This window comes from Thamnophis elegans, chromosome 2, assembly GCF_009769535.1.
Source record: "Thamnophis elegans isolate rThaEle1 chromosome 2, rThaEle1.pri, whole genome shotgun sequence".
Taxonomy (NCBI): Eukaryota; Metazoa; Chordata; class Lepidosauria; order Squamata; family Colubridae; genus Thamnophis; species Thamnophis elegans.
This window is the reverse complement of record NC_045542.1, coordinates 104794666-104812620: the sequence shown is the minus strand read 5'-3', so window position 1 is coordinate 104812620 and position 17955 is coordinate 104794666. Positions and strand designations below refer to the sequence as shown.

At 38.1% G+C, this 17955-nt stretch overlaps 1 protein-coding gene across 1 annotated transcript in view; it reads left to right on the top strand.

Annotated features, from left to right (window-relative positions):
* Positions 1-17955, top strand: part of DNAH1 (dynein axonemal heavy chain 1) — a 151797-nt gene that overhangs the window by 28002 nt on the left and 105840 nt on the right. Inside the window, 8 exon segments of the mRNA XM_032210546.1 lie at positions 1497-1722; positions 2195-2314; positions 7421-7503; positions 8392-8533; positions 9636-9791; positions 14872-15070; positions 16039-16292; positions 16740-16952. Of these exon segments, the coding sequence (XP_032066437.1) occupies positions 1497-1722; positions 2195-2314; positions 7421-7503; positions 8392-8533; positions 9636-9791; positions 14872-15070; positions 16039-16292; positions 16740-16952 (1393 nt within the window).

Here is a 17955-nt window from a genome sequence, read left to right as displayed (position 1 = left end):
AACTATATCCTACTGTGTAGAAAGTTGAATTTTGAAAATTATTTTCTTAATCATTACTTTCCAGTTGATCACCACTTGCTAAGTGGAACTACAGATTAGCTCTGCATGTATTGCCATTTTATATAAACAGATTGAATCTCCTCATGTTTAAATTTGCTTCTGGGTATCTGGAACTTCAGCTTGCTTGCTTGCTTGCTTATTTATTGTTTATTTATTTTTAAATAACAATATTTGTATTCTGCCATTTTTATTACAACGATGCAGGGAGATCTACATAACAGAGAATATAAAATATCTTTACATAACATAAAAATTATAGATGCAGCCCAGGGGGTTCTCTCCACATCAAAAGTCCATTTGACCAGGATGGCTTTCACTGCTTTGTAAAATGCAAGCAAGCATTTTCCCCACCAATTCGGGGGTGAGGGGGGGGATATTTCACAATATGAGAATCCATAATGAGAATGCATGCCTCCAACCTCCTTCAATAGAAGGAGACAATCCTGCAAATACACAAGAGCTAAGCTATATTGGATATGCTTCAAAAGTTAAAATTAACATCATGAAAAGGACTATGTAGACCTAAATCATTATCAGTGTAGAACCCTACTTTTAACAGTAAGGTTAAAAAAGGCCTAGAACTGAAGGTGCAGCCTTTCCAGTTTATTAGGAACTGAAAAATATAATTTATTCCATATATTTACTACAGAGTTAAATATGATTCTGTTTGATCAGATTAAAACCATTGTATTAAATTAATGTTGATACATACTGGACAAAGTGTACATGACTATCTGGTTCCTAAGGTAGGAGTGGAGACTTTGGTCCTGTGGGACACATCAGGTCCTGAAGGAATCCTCTGGGGACTGTACATTTAGCAGTTGTTTAAAGTGAAAGTGATTCTTTTTCTTGCATGATTCTCTTTAGTCACTCCACCTCCCCCATATATGCTTTACATTCTTACATTCACATATATACACACACTCTATTTTTCTTAGAAATGGGCTGATTTTCTCCCTTTCTCCTGAGAGGAAAAGAAAAGTAATGAGGTTTTCCTTCCTTCCTTTTAGCAAAGAAGCAAGAAAACATTGCATTTCTGCTGTCATTCAGAGAGCAAATACAGCAATCAGCCTTTCCTTCCAGTAAGGGAGGACAAAATGGTTGAGTTTTAATCCTGTTTGCTGTTTTTTGTGTGCTGTTGATATTTGATGGCAGAAGACTCTGGGGACATCCAGAATCAGGTTTACTGGGGAGTTTGATTACTCTCTGACTATTTTCCTGACATGCTGTAGTTTTCAAAGGAGAACTTATGTTCCTTAATATGGATTGTTTCCTTCTATTCTGATGGGGATTTTAGGAGTTGTTAACCAGGTTGGAGAAAATTATTATATACAAATGTAAATATTTAAAAGTTTTGTGAAGCAGCATTCCTACCATAGCTGTATTATTTGGTTGGTTTGTTTGTTTGTTGAAAATGTATTTCTGCTTATTTCTAGAGACTATGAGGTCAATTGCCCTTCTGCTCCAGAAGTGAGAGAAATAGTAAACAAGCATTTGGCAGAAAAAGAGTTGTTGGATAATAGTTTGCCAAGCGTCATGGTCATTGGCCCTTTTCATCTCAGCGTTGAAGGTGTAAGGCAGAGCCTATCCAAGAAATGCAAAGCTTTGGCTACTTCAATGCTGGACATATTGGCCAAGAATTTACATCGTCAAGTAGAAGATGTGAGTTTTATAGTTGGTACACTGCATCTAGAGGAATAACCAAATAATTTTATAATTACTTCTGGAAATATACAATTATTTTACCAGAGATGGCTTATTGACATGTGAAACCCGGTATTATTATCAGAAATTGTGAAGAATGATTCAATCTTGCATTTCCTTTGACTTTCTTTACAATATCTCAATGAAGACACATGACATAATCAGACATCATCTGTTTACAGCCCATGTCATTGCTTATCGCTTGTGGAGAGGACAATGGGGAGGAAAAACAGAGCATAATGACGTTAACTGAATGTTGTCTTGGAGACATAGAAAAGGCTTGAAAAGAGATTAGTGGTCTGGGCAGGAGCGGGTGGTCTATATAAAGTGTAGTCTCAATTTCATACACCTGACCTCGCCTTTTTGATGCACTTGAATGAACTCTTTGTTTCGGACTTAGCACTGACAGAGTTATTATATCATTTTGCAGATCTGTGATGCTTTCAAGGCCATCAGCCGAAAAATTTATGAAAAACCAAACAGCATTGAGGAACTAGCTGAGCTGCGGGAATGGATGAAAGGAATCCCTGAGAAATTGAAAGTGCAAGAGGTAAAATGTAGTCAGGGAGATGGGATCAAATAACCGGAATGTCATGTGTAATAAGTGGAACTTAGACTTATATCTAAGCTGTTTTTAATCCAGGAATGTACACTATTGAAACAATATGTCTAAATATTCTTTTTCTTAAAAAAAATTGAAAACGTTTTAAATATAGGGGCTTCTTGGTGGCACAGTGGTTAGAATGTAGTACTGCAGGTTAATTCTGCTGACTGCCGACTGCCAGCAGTTTGACAGTTCGATTCTCACTGGCTCAAGGTTGACTCAGCTTCCATCCTTCCAAGGTTGGTAAAATAAGGACCCAGATTGTTGGGGGCAATAGGCTGACTCTGTAAACTACTCAGAGAGGGCTGTAAAGCACCGTGAAGCGGTATATAAGTCAAAGTGCTATTGCTATTTTTTTCTGCCTTTTTTACATATACAACTTAACCTAGCAATGCTCCTTTCTCCACCTATTTTCCCCACAACATAATAATGTCTCTGTGAGATGTTGGACTTTGGACTGAGAGAGGGTGACTGGCCAAAAGTCCACTAGACAATATTTTATACCCAAGGTAGTACTCACTTAATAAGAATGACAAAAGAAAATAAAACTAAATTCAGAAACGGGGGAAAGTAAAGAAGAAAAGAGAATAAACAGTGTACAGAAAAAAGAAAAAAAAGAAACATTTTAAAAAGTAGCTTCCAATCTTCATCATAAGTACAAACAAACTTAATTTCATCACCCCCTATAACCTTAAATGCAAATATCATTTGTTATCCTTTTGAAAATCCATAACTTATTAACATATTAGTCCTATCTCAGCAAAAAAGAGACCCCAAATTTATACAACTGTATCTTATTTTAACATTGATCAAATGAACCAACTTTGTACTTTTTGGCTTCTAACAATCATAATCATCAGTTCATTCAGATGCTGTTGTAAGAGTTGATATTTTTCATTTTCTCTTCTCAAATATTTTTTCAACATTTTATCCAATTTCTTTTGTAAAATAATTTTGCAATAAAAAATCCTTATCCAGTCAATCTCTTGGCTTGTCAGTTGTATTTCCACTTCAGTTGTTTTCTCTGTCTTATAGTCCTTTTTTATTTTCCAATATTTCTGCAAATTATTTACATTCTGAGGTTTCTGCATCAGTTAAAATGTTTCATCTCTTTATCTTCTAATGTATTTTCTTTCATATCATTAATTTCTTATTCAATATCTTTTGGACAATCTATTCATTTAAGCAGTCCTATAATGAAGCTGCTATTTTTATTCAATTCCTCAAAAACCTCCTGAACAATTTCAAATGTAAAAGCATTTTCAATAATTTTGCAAGCTCTGCTGCTGACTAAAGACAAGAGCCAGATTTTTTCCTTTCTGCCTAAAGGAATCTTTCGTCCTTTCTGATGTTCAATTTCTTAAACCATAAATCTCAAATTTCTTTTTCACTTAGGATAGACTAAACAAATTGGTTCCCATGAAGTGATGTTTATTTCTATAATTATTTCCAAACTTTTATAGCAGAAGTCCTAATTCATTGTTCCAAGTATCTGGACCTCTAATTCATTTATAATATTCTTGAACCAGATTTTTATTTAGCTTTCTACCAATTTATTTCTATTTTTAAAAAGGTTTTTCTGCTTACAGATAATTTTTAATTTATTAAAGAATGAAGGTAGACTCACCAGATGGCTTTTCACTTGTAGTATTTACCTCACAAAGACCTATTAGATCCCACATATTAGGCCTCCTCCGAATTCCATCTGCCAGCCAATGTCAACTGGCGACCCCTGGCGGGAGGGCCTTCTCTGTGGCTGCTCCGGCCCTCTGGAACGATCTCCCCGTGGAGATCTGCACCCTTACTACCCTTCCGGCCTTCCGCACAGCGGTTAAGACCTGGCTGTTCCGGCAGGCCTGGGGCTGTTGAACTATCCAGCCCCATCTGAGGTTATGGCTGTTGTAGAATTTTAAATTGTTGTTTTTATTTTATTTTTTGTATCCCCTCCCTTTTTTATTGTGAGCCGCCCTGAGTCTCTCCGGAATAGGGCGGCATACAAACTCAATAAATTGAATTGAATTGAATTGAAGATCTCTAATATTTTTAAGGTAGTTGAATAGGTCCTTTTACAAAGTGATTACAAGTGAATGTCCTTTAAAAGGTTCCTCTGCAGTTGAGAATATGATAGTTCTCTTCTTCTCCCAGCACTCAGACCGGGGGGGAGGGGTTCCTGCCAGTTCTAACCTCTTCTATAGAAGAGGTTCCACAAATCTACCATGCTGTTTAGAACTGGTTCCAGCTCCCCCCGCCCGTCCACACCACACTTGCCCCACCCGCCACTCACTGATTGGATGGCTCACCAATCGCCTTGCCTGCCTCTAAAAGTCCTATCTAAACCTTAAAGTCTTAAAGCTATCAAGTTACACCCCTGGGGTTATTTTTCTAAAGGGTTAGGGGTGCAAGGGTCTTGTAACTTGACAGCTTTAAGACTTGCACACTTCAATGCCAGAGTTCCTGAGCCAACATGACTGGAGGAGGAATTCTGGGAGTTGAAGTCCACAAGTCTTAAAGCTGTCAAGTTTGAACACCCCTGTGGGTTTTTTTTTCTAAAGGGTTATGGGTGCAAGGGTCTTGTAACTTGACAGCTTTAAGACTTGCATGCTTCAAATGCTAGAGTTTCTGAGCCAACATTTTGGTTGCTAAGCAAGAGCGTTGTTAAGTGAGTTTCACCACATTTTACAAGTTGGCCATACCCACCCAGTCACATGACTGCCAAGCCACTCCCACCCAGTCACATGGCCAGCAAGCAGGCCACACCTACAGAAGAGGTTCTAAAAAATTTGAAACCCACCACTGACTCAGACCTGTGGGAAACCACTATCCTGTCATCTCCTTGTGAGCAGCAGCCTTCAGGAGCACACACAGGCAATTTCATGCCATCTTCTTATGCAGGAAGATTCCATGGGACTGATCTGCTTCCCCATCCTTTGGTCGTAGCTGCAGTCATTGTCTACCCTCATTCAGAGATGTCTTAGTTCTTCATTCCTCACCTGGAAGTCTCAATATGTATAAATTATCTTGCAGCAGTAGTGCTTGAGCACGTAAACATTTATTTCAGACCAAATGAGAGCACCTTACTTAACTAATAAATAAAGATATTTCCAAGTCCCTGATTTTGTAGTCTGTACTTAGTGAGCCGATGCAGATTTTTAAGAAACTGCAGCTATAACATATTCTGGAAAACGTATTTATACCATCATATAAAAAAGATGTCAGCGTTTCGAATATCATCCAGAATTAAATCAGAGTCCAAGGCATAGCTTTCCTCAAAGTTCCAATTTAATAAGAGAGACATGTTGGTACATCTGTGGAAAACCGGAATCTGAAAGCATCCTGGGTTTTCCACCAAGTTGAAAGTTCATGATCTTGCCTCCACATCCACAAGTCCAACACATGGTCCTATCTTCCACTGCCACACTGGCATTTCCACCCATCCATTTCTCGTCAGGTGCAGAGATGCAGAGACAAAGAATGACCTTGATTTCTAGAAAGGAATTTTTTATTTTGAAAACAAACACATTCTACTACTTACTATTCCCCCTCCCAATTCCCCACTAATGAAACAGCATAGTAAAGAAAGAGAGAGAGTGTGGCAGGCCAAAGATCCTAAAAGAAATATGACTGCAGACCTGACAAAAGACATATTTCAAGCTTCTGCACAGCATTATGTACAAACAGAGCAGTATGCTCTTGGATTCATATAAAAGATGTAGATATCTGGGGACAGAAGTGCTATGGCAGTATCTGTTGGTGTATAAACTACATTGAGCATTTGCTGCAAAACAATTTGTTCAGTTCTTTAGATCATGAGCATCAGTATATAAATTGACTGAGCACTATCAATATTAGTGTTTATAATTTATTTATTAAAACCATGCTTTTCTATTCTGGCAAGTATTCAAAGTCGATAACAAAATATATTTTAAAATCCCAAGAATTAAAAAAAAACTTAAACACATAAATTAACATTACAATTGATACTAACATCATGGAACAGAAGAGCAGCATTTTTATAGATTTTCCTAAACCCCAAGAGATTAGGAGCCAAACTTAGTTCCTGAAGGAGTATGTTCCATGTGAAGCAGCAGAAAAGAAGGCCTTCCCCATGTGCCAGAAACTCATGATTGTGGAGGTATCTTCCAGTGGACTTTTCATTGAGATCTTAACAATGTGCAAGGTTGTAAATAGGTAAGATACTGTGTTAGAAAATCAGGCCTTATGCCCTTTAGATGTTTATTGATCAGAACCAGCTCCGCTAAGCGATTAGCAGCCAGAGCAGACCTTTTAGTATAGACATCATATGTTCTCTCTATCTGCATCAGTTATCAGCTTAGCTACTTTGGTTTGTGCCAGTTGCAATTTCTGACACTTCTCAAGGGAAGGATAGCCCAATGTAGAACATGTTACAGTAATCAAAACAGCATGTGACAAGGCACAAATCCAATTGGTTCAGGGATAATTACAGTTAGTGCCCTAGATATAATTATACAAATGTGCTCCTGGCCATAGTCACCACCTGTAAATCTAGTAGCAACAGATATAATCAAAGGACACCCAGACTGTGAACTCTAATTATGTTGATTCCCAGGTTATTAAAAAATGCTAAAAAGCATGGTAGAGTTGGCAATAACACCGTCTTGCAGTTGCCAATATGATTTAACAGGCTTTTAGAATCATCTATAATGTGGGTGTCAAATTTGTCATGACATGTTGCCATCATGTGACATTTCGCGATGTTTTCCCCATTCACTGGGGTGGGGTGGACGTGGCCTGCACATGATGCATCTGGCCCACTGGCTGCCAGTTTGACACCCCTGCTATAGTCTTACACTTCCTAAAGTATCCTAAATTAATACTTCAGAGGTTTTTAGATCCTGCTATGTTCCTTGTGTTACTATAGCCTAACAATCAAGCAATAGAATTATTTCTTCTTTCTTCATCCTTGTATCTGAATCTCACCATATTAAATTTTGTTCTGCAATGGAATGAAATGTTGATCATGGAAATAATATCTGCCTCTGTTTTTCTCTCTCTCTATGTATCATCCTGTAGGAATTGATAAGTAGTGTTATGGAAGAATATGAAGTCATGGAGGAATTTCTTTACAATTTGACTCAAGATGACTTCAATGACAAGTAAGCATAAGTCATTTCCCCTGCAGTCAGAGCAAGACCTTTGGCCTGGGTTATTATATTTTGTGCCTTAGGGCTTTATTTACACATCAGAGGGCTTCATCAAATCTCTTCAGGCAGCCAGAAAAGATACCTGCTGCACTACCTTATTCAAATGCAGAAGCTGTGATGGTCTGAGCCTGCAGCCTTGAATTTAGGCAATCTTGTAGTTTCTGACCTTTTTTTAAAAAAAAATAAAGGTCTTTTTTGTGTTGCATCTCATGAAAGACCAATGAATTTAGTGACTGTAAAGTGTGAGATTGTTAGACTGTATATTTCTGTGTAGATAGATGTAGAGCATTCACAAGAACCTATGAATTGCTCGAGAATGTCTGTCCTTGCCAACATTTCAATGCAAATATATGCTACAAACTAGATGCAAAAAGTAGAAAATTTGGTCCCAGCCTGTAAAGTGTATTCTCTTTTCCATAGCATTTAAAGTCAATAAGAAAACATATAAATATTACATATGATGTGAGTTGAAATACCCTGAACATAATTGGAGGTTATTTTTAACTTGTTAAGAATTTGAATAACATGTTTGATTTGCAACATAATTTATCTACTATTATTTCAGTGATCAGGCTCAAAAATATCTTATCATGAAATGGGTCATTATAATATTTCCTATTTTTATAGGCTGAGAACTAAGGTAGCTATTTGGTCTTTTGTTTCACTGGAGCTTCTTTTCTTGAATTATAGCATGGTTTGCATGCATGATGGAAGTGTGATATTAAGGAGTTTGTGGGATTATTTTTTTAATTTTCATTCCCAGATACTGCATGTATTTAGCTGTAAGAAGTATTAGCACTTTCTTATAAAACCCCAAGAGACATTCATTTGTGCTTTCAGGTGGGCTGCAAGTAATTGGCCTCTGAAGATCACTACACAAATTGAATTAATAAGACAACAGCATGTTGAAGATGAGGAAAGATTCCATAAAATTCAGCTGATGGATCAAAACAATTTCTTGGAACGTTTAGATGGCCTTCAGGTACAAATCCCTGAATGCAGGTTTCTCTGATTCTCATTCTCTCATTCTCATTAAACCAGTAGTTCTCAACTTTCCCAATGCCGCAACCCTTTAATACAGTTCCTCATGTTGTGGTGACCCCCAACCATAAAATTGATATCTCAGTTCCCAAGACCTTTGAAAAGATGTGTTTTCCGATGGTCTTAGGCGACCCCTGTGAAAGGGTCGTTCGACCCCCAAAGGAGTTCCAACCCACAGGTTGAGAACCACTGCATTAAAAAAACATGCATTGATGCATGAAATTGTGTATTAACCACATTTGTCAAAATAACTGTTCTTATTTAATTCATGCAATATCATCATCAGGGTTTACATGGCCCTATCCTGCAATAAATGTTCTTTGGCACATAGACTTTTAATATAAAATATAAGACTTTTCATATAAAAAGGATATGTTTCCATGGTTTTGCTTAGACTATACATTTGCTCTTGTCCTGAATGTATTTACATGTCAAGTCCTATTTGGAGATTATTTCCCATATGTTTAAAATGGGGTTACTTTGAATATTTTGCAAATATTGGTTTTAATTCATGCTGTTACCAACTTGCTAAAATCCAGGTATACAGCCTGTGGCTAAATACCATATGCACCAAACATCTCCTTTTCAAATTTTGTTACCCACCTGTAACAAACCTACAATGCTATTGCTCTGGATATGAATATTATATATGTGTGTCTATTTCTGTGTATGGAAGAGTATGCAACCAAGGCAATTTGTTGGGGGGGGGGGGGGTTGTACATACACCTTTTGATTTATTTTCCACCCCAAAATCAAGTGAAATGTGACCGGGGTTATTTTAAGAATATGTGTGTTTGTTGATTAAACATTTCAAAGTAAAAAAAATAAAAAATTACCCCAATCCATTTTTAAAAATGCAACCCTGATATGCTATTCCAAGACTGGTTGCTAATCTCATCTCAGAAATGCATTGAACTTGTAACCAAAAGGCAACTACACAATTGAAATGTTGGAAGAAATTCATAGACCTATTTTCCAGTCAACATATTTGTCTGACTGAAGGATTCTCTCTTCCTATATATTACATCTGCTTTCTTTCCCAGATTGCAGTGGCTGGATTTTCTGCACACATGGATATTGGTCGGGCCCATGAGATAGCCAATGAAGCCAGAAGAATCAGGAAGCAATTGAAAGAGTCCCAGCAGTTGGCATTGCTTTACAATAATCGGGAGCGTATTTTCGGCATGCATGTAACTAATGTGAGTGTCCAGCATTTTTGTCCGTTCATCATGCTTTATATTCCTTTGTGAACAAAAGCTTCCCACTAGCTCATCACCAGTATCTCATTACAACTTCACCACATTGCTGTCTGTATTTTCTGAGCAGGTTGATTTAAAATTCTTCCCTGTGATCTAACAAATGTTTTTCTCCTGTCTGTGAGCAGCAGAAAACTAAACAGGCATATATTTTACTGTCTCCGGTGCCCATTCCAGTTGCTTCTGTTCTGTCTATGAGCTAGAAAATGTCTCCTCAATTCATGTGTTGGGAACACTGCTCTTCCCCCATATTGTCAGCATCACTAGCCAGTGGGAAAATCATGTGCCAATCACATCACCTGAAGGTTTAAGTCATCTGTCAGAATTTATCCTATTATTCACTGGCCACTTCTCCCAGTTTAAGGACCAGCTGCTGAGGCTGGGAGAGGTAGCAAGTGAAGGGGAGAGAAGGCTGTATATGCACCCTACGTAACAGCTGAGAGTTACTCTGTGTGTGTGTGTGTGCACACATATGTGGTTGTGCTGGGGAGTACAGAGTGGCAGAGAAAGCCAGCTCTTTCTCTTCAGCTTCACTTAATCTCCACAGCTTCCAGTGATCAGCCGCTATTCAGACTCATCCAGTTGCATTAAACTGGAAAGAGCCCTGTTAGGGGGATTAAAAAAGCCTCTGCTCCAAACTGATTAATGCTGGAGGACTATGTCCAGGGACCCCTTTTACTGCATATATTGTATAAAAATTAGTTATTAACCAAAGTCCAGGGAAATTCAGCTACAGGTTTTATGATTAAAGTCTAATAAGCAAAGGGACCTGGTTAAAAATAGTAAACTAGCATTCTTCTTTTTTTTAACTGGCTGAATGTTTTATCTACCATTCGGGCAACATGGAATAAAAAACTTTATATTAAATTTTATCACAAGCATATGTTGTTTACATTTTTTGCCTTTCTATTCCTATGTGAAATAATATCAACATTTGTAGAAAGAAGTTGGCATTGTCATACTTATACATTTGATGCCCAAAGGGTCTAAACTCATTTTTTATAATTAATTCCTATGTAACTTTGATCCTAACTTTTTTTCTACAGTCCGTCTCTTACATATAGTCTGCAATATGTTTATTGTAATACATTATATATGTAAAATATATTTCTTTTTAGTTATTATGATATTACATTTATTTCATTTCAACTCTTACATAGGTAGTTTATATTACTGTGACCATACATTTTTATTATAAATTTGGAAAAAGCTATCTTGTAGAGTTATTTGTTTTTCAAAAATTTACTTTTACCTTTTGTTTATTCATTTAACTTTTACCATACAAATAGTACCAATATTCATGTGAAAAATATATAATTGAATTGTCTCTTTAAAAGTAAATATATATATACTGTTTGCTTTTATTTTATTAGAATATACATTTTTGTAAAGTTTTTCTCTACTCTTAACTTTTTCCTTTGTAAAGCAAATTTATAAGTGTAAAGAATTATTTATTGTTATAAACCTCTCAGATTTACCCCCTTTTCAGATTTGCCCCTTATTTTTCCCAACAAAATATGAACCCCATATTTTATAACCACTTCCCAATTTCCTATTTTTAACCAATTTAAGAAATTACAAAAGTCAGGTGAAATAAGTGCCTAGCAGGAGGAAAGACAGATATTTGCATTCATATTGGTATCCATGAATGAATGAATGAATCAATCAACAAATCAATGAAAACTGAGAATTAAAAATACAGCAGAAATTATTTGAAAGAGTGCCCAACAGAATTTGCATTCAGAATAGTCTCATGTAATTTCCTGGTCCAATCCCCAGAGGAACAAAGTCTTCAAAGCTTTTCTATAGGGCAGCAGGACCAGGTCAATCTGAATTTCAGGGAACATTATTCTATAGGTAGATGCTGCAAGAGAAAAGGCACGCCCCCTGAAAGCCAACACTTGACTGATGGGACTAGAGCATGCCAAACCTATCAGGTCTGGTTGGACAAGCAGAGATTAAAAACAGTCCTTCAGATATCTAGGCCCTGTATTGTGAAGGGCTTTATGGGTAGCCATTAGCAATTTGTATTGTACTCAGAAATTGATTGGTAACCAGTATATCTCATATAGTGATGTTAATAGGTGTACTATGGTGTGTAAATAACTACTTTCACAGCTTTGCTCAATTCTGGACTAGCTATAACTTTTCAATTATCTCCATAATTAGCCTCATGTTGGGTGCATTGCTGCAGCCCAACTGCAAGCTAACTAAAACATGAGTGATTGTGGTATCCAGAAATTGGTGCAGTTGGTGTACAATGTCTGTAAAAGGTCTCCTGGCCATGTTTGCTGCCAATTCTTTATGCAGGACTCAAGAGTCTAGGAAGACCTCCATATTGCACAACATTTCAGTCTGTGAAATTGAAATCCCATCCAAAACTGCTGATGAGATGTTCTGATATGCCCAAAGTTCATGGTTACTAGGCTTAACTAGGGTTCAGTCTGAAATTGTCTTCATCCAGATTTCCACAGTTTATGGCTATTAAGGCAACATCACTTAATTGGTCTAGATGCCAACAGATGACTTCATGCAAGAGATCCACATAGATGGTATATAAGAGTAGGGAGAACCTTGAGATACTCTACAAAAGAAGGGCCTAAGGCTAGATCTCTCATCTTCAGCTGGAACCAGCCATGGAGAGAAGAGGGAGAAACAGTGTAATACTATGTCCCCCATTCCTAACCCTTTGAGCCAATCCAAAGTAAACCATAATCAATGATCTTGATGGCGCTTAAGACCTCATGGCAATCATGCACTAGCCAATCCTGGTTCCACCACAGGTGCAATCAATGCCATCTCAGTATTATATCCAGGTCTGAAACCCCATCTAGAAAAGTTCAGATTAAACATTAATATAATTTGGCTGAAAAATATGGTTAATATAATATAAAATGTGAGCAAGTAAATTCCTGATTGATATCCCCTACAGGACTATCCAGACAGCTGCTTTAATATGCTTCCTTTAGTTTATGAGCTGACACAAAAATTAACACAATCTGCTCTGAACCATCAGACAAAGCACTGTTCTATCCCAATAATGAGGCCAACCAATGGCACCATTTTTACCACATTAGCTATAATGGGGAACAAATTAAAAAGAGCAATTGGTAAATTTCCTATAGCAAAAAAAAAAAAACCATCACTAACTGCTGTCCTTGGCAAGGGATGTGGCTGGAACAAGAGGCATATTTTGACTGATGACTATATCCACTAATTTAATCTTCTGGCAGAATCTGATGCTGAGGATCTATAGAGTTTCATTCAGGATCGGACTCTTATTTTACATTGAAGTCACCTATACTGCAGATGATCCTCAGATTCCCACATGAAATTCTTGTTCTCTTTTTATGTTTTCCTCTGTCTTTCTACCTCACTTAGCCTTTCTGTCTCTCTAGCTCTGCGTAAAAACAAAAGGACAGGAGGTTGTTGACCAGTACTGGCTGGTGGACTCCCCACTTCTCCTGACCCCTGCTCCCCAGCCTTTGCCCTGTATTTCATCCTCTCTTTCACTACTTTGACCAGATTAGCTATCAGAAGTGGGAACATTCTTCACTCTTCACAGGGAACATATCTGGAACGATTTACTCCATTATGTAATCTATATGTGCAGACTAGAAATAGCAAACTCTTGACAGAATCATTCAATAAATGAGAAAATATGAAATCTTCATCTTCCATTCTCTTTGGAAAACTAAACCCCACAAGCAGTTGCTAGGGCTGAAAAGTGGACTATCTATGCCGTTTCTGAAAGTGGCCAGGAGATACTGGTAGATCCCAGTTCCTTAATCTTGTACCAAGAGAGGATGAAATAGGCCACTTTAACACCCATCAATTAGATACAAAATTGGGTGGTTTCAGCTCTAACTGTGAGGCAAGGCAACATCATGAGCACATAGGTTTAAAGAACACAGGTAATTCTCAACTTACTGGGACCAGAAATTCTACTGCTAAACAAGCAGTTGTAAAGTGAGTCACAACTTAATTTATTACTGTTTTTGTCATGACTGTTAAGCAAATCACTATGTTTGTTTAGTGAATTGTGTGTTCTTTAAACAATTCTCACTTCTCCTGTTGACTTTGCTTGTTTGAAGTCCCCTGAAGAGGTCATAGATAGCAATCATATGACCATGGGATGCTGCAACTATTGGAAATACATGCCAGTTGCCAAGTGCGTGAATTTTGATCACATAACCGTGGGGATGTTGCAGTGGTTGTAAATGTGAGGACTGGTCATAGATTGCAGCATTTTTTCAGTGCCATTGTAACATTGAACAGTGCTAAATGAATGGTTGTAAGTTGAGGATCACCTGTGCTTAGTAAGATGGCTTTAAATGGCGGATTGGAGGCTGTGCAAATGAAACCTAACATTGTTTCCTTATTAGATTTCTCAATGTTTTCTCTTTTAGGATATGGTCAAAAGTAATTAGTTTGGTGTTCCATCGTATACTGATTCTAAAGAGGGTAAAATATTAATGCCAGCCCATAAGAGACTTGTGATCATCTGCTTTGTTGAGAGTAGAGTTCCTCTCAAGATATTTTTTTTAAAAAAGAACTGTCAAAATGGCTTTAGGGCTCCTTCCATCTTTATTTATACTAGCATAGGAGGAGCAAATAAATGCACAGCATGACTGCCTATTGACTTTGTTTAGAACAGGGGTGTCAAACTCAAAGTCTGTGGGCCGAATCCGCCCTACAGGGTGCTTAGATCTGGTCCATGGGCCTGCCCTGGAAACAGTGAAGGACCGGCCAATGGTGCCTCTGCTAGTGAAAACATAGCTCGGGAGGGCCACACACAGGCCTCCCAGAGTAGCTTTCAGCTGTGACATCCCCCTGCAGCCCTCTGCCAGTGAAAACAGAGCTTGGGAGGGCCACATGCCCCCCCCCTGGCCACACATACCCTGCCCCCCCAGGTCAAACACAACCCTGATGCAGCCCTCAATGAAATCTAGTTTGACACCCCTGGTTTAGAAGATACTTTCAACAAACAAAATTCTTTCTTTCTTGTTTTTGCTTCCCTCAGTATGATAAGTTGTCCAGGATGGTTAAAGACTTTCAGCCCTTCTATGATCTTTGGAGCACAGCATCAGACTGGCTTCGTTGGGCAGACAGCTGGATGAATGATCCTCTGTCTGCCATTGATGCAGAGCAGTTGGAGAAGAATGTCAACGAGTCCTTTAAAACAATGCATAAATGCGTAAAACATTTCAAGGATATTCCAGGTAAGTGCTAGGCCTTGAACCAGAGGTGGGTTGCTGCCAGCCAAACCAGTAGTGGTGGCAGTGGGAGGCTCCGCCCACCCACCCAAATGCTTCTGCGCTTGTGTGAGCTCATGTGCGAGCACGAGCAAACCAGTAGTAAACTGGTTAGCAACCCACCTCTGCCTTGAACCAATTATGTTTTGATGAGGGATGAAACTAAAATCTGGACTTCTTTAGAAACTGTTTGTTTGTCTATTTTTACCTGTTGTAATACAACCACATTGTGGGCCTGCTCAATGGAAAGCGAGTTTCAGAAAATTCAGAAAAAATAATGGATGTAAAAAATACTTAGAAAATGCTTCCCTCTGCACCCTTTCAGAAATTATACAAATATATCAGAATTATAAACTTTTTCTGAAATGATCTTGACAGTAGTTTTATGTTTCAATTGTAATATATTCTGCACTGGAGGATTGTGGGGTGGGGGGGGTGCCTTTTAACTTGTGTTCTGTTTTAAGCAATGTATTCTATTTGAAATGCAGGGAATCGGTTTAGCCAAAAAATAACATGAAGGAATATATATGTAAACAGGAGGATTAAAAATACAATTGTATAACGAAGTAAAAAAAATTTTTTTTCCTGTACTGAAAGAATCTTGTCTCATGAAAGCACTGCTAGCTTATTACTTTTCTACTGCAAGAGCAACCAGAGGCTATGCAGCAGACTATTCAAAACAATTTTAAAATATTGCCCCAGCACTGCCTTTCTCACAATTATAACTTAAAAGAAAACATCTATTGGAAAAAATAATCTTTAATCAGATATACAAAGAAATAACGCCTGCTAGGAGAAACTGAAGATTTTCCTTCAGTTAATGTAATGCTGCATTTGTCAGTGATCTTTTCCTGATTGCTTTTTTCTGTAAACAATGCTGTGATTTACTCTATCCTGGTGTCTTTTGATGGTTATTTTTTCTGTCTTATGAAAAGCATGCCAGGATGTGGCTGTGGAAATCCGTGGCAAAATTGAGGAATTCAGGCCTTACATACCACTGATTCAAGGGCTGCGCAATCCTGGCATGCGCAATCGCCACTGGGACATGCTTTCAGAGGAGATAAAAATCAACGTGAAGCCCAAAGCCAACTTGACATTTGCCCGCTGCCTGGAGATGAAGCTCCAGGATCACATTGAGAATATAGCCAAAATTGCTGAAATTGCAGGAAAGGAATACTCAATTGAGAATGTGAGGATGCCATTCAATTTCTTTTTCCCTGCAGCCTTCCTTTGTGTTCCAATATGCTATTTAATAGCTGAATTGTTTTCTTCTTACTTCTTGTTCAGAGAATTTTAATTTTCTAATACAATATATTGGTAAAAAACATTGGCAGTCTCTCTGAGAAGAAAGTATCATTTCTTAAATTAACATAAGGTATAAAGAATGCTGGATGACTTAAACTAGGATGAAATTCACTGGAAATCTTATATATTTGCATGTCATTCATTAAGTTTTCTAAGAATAAAAAGTTTAGGTAGAAAACAATAGTTCCTATTTTCTTTCTTTCCTTCTTTTCTGCTTAGTAAAGCTCAGCCTACTATCAATGCCATTGCACTCTGTTAACTTTTGTCCAGTTGCCATTTTTAAAGTGAGCTATGTTCAGTGATGTTAATAATATTTTTTCACATTTCCTAGGCTTTGGATAAAATGGAGCATGAATGGGAATCTATTCTCTTCAATGTAGTTCCCTACAAAGAAACTGAAACATTTATTCTGAAGAGTCCTGATGAAGCTTCTCAGCTTCTTGATGATCATATTGTTATGACACAAAGCATGTCCTTCTCGCCTTTTAAAAAGCCATTTGAGGATAGGATCAATACATGGGAAACTAAGTTGAAGTTAACCCAGGTACACACTTTCAAGTTGCTTTGTGTGATCAGAAGAGGGATTATATTTAACACAAATACTTAACTAAAATAATTCTGAAGATAGTAACTTGAGAGATCAACATCTTTGATACATAGGTCTTAGTGCCGTGATGGCGAACCTATGGCAAGCATGCCACAGGTGGCACGCGGAGCATTTACCAGGGCATGCAAGACGCAAGCACGTGCTGGCCAGCTGACTTTGGCCTTCTTTTGAGGCCATTTTTTGTCCTCCAAAGGCTTCCTTGAAGCCTCCAGAGTGCAAAGAACCAGCTCTTTGGGCATAGGACCGTTTGCTCATAGGACCGTTTTTCACCCTCCGGAACCTTCTGAAAGCTTTCCTGAAGGCTCCGGAGGGCGAAAATCAGCCCTATGGACAAACCAGAAGTCACCATTCCCAAACTTCCCCATACGTCCGTTTTTTGCCCTCCAGAGCCTTCAGGGGAGCTCCTGAGGGTGTTGGGGGGAGCTGTTTTCACCCTCCTCAGGCTCCTAGAAAGCCTCTGGAACCTGGGGAGGGCAAAAAAATCATGCCAAAAGTGGGGGCGCTGGTCGCGCACACATGCATGCACAGGGAGGGGAGTCGCACACATAGCATGAGTGTGGCACGCCTGTGCACGACCCCCCCTGCGCTCCTCCAGCTTTTGGTACGGGAGCCAAAAAAGCTCCTAGTGCATGCTCAGATCAATCCATGTTGATATCTTTGGGTATAGATTTCAACTTCTACTTACTCTGTAGATTAAGTGAACTGTTATTATTCCCCCTATACAAAGTTATTATTCACTTATGCATTATTCCCTTATAGCAAATACAAGGGGATTAGTTTAAGAAGGGTGGTTTTTTTTTTCCAGAATTTTGATCAAAAGAGTACCAAAAGGTAATGAGCTAAATTTGGGGGAATGTAGTGAGGCCATGAAATCCAGTAACATGCCAGAAAAATGGGTGTGCAGATCACAATTTCGTTCTTCTTAACGCAGCTGAAAAAT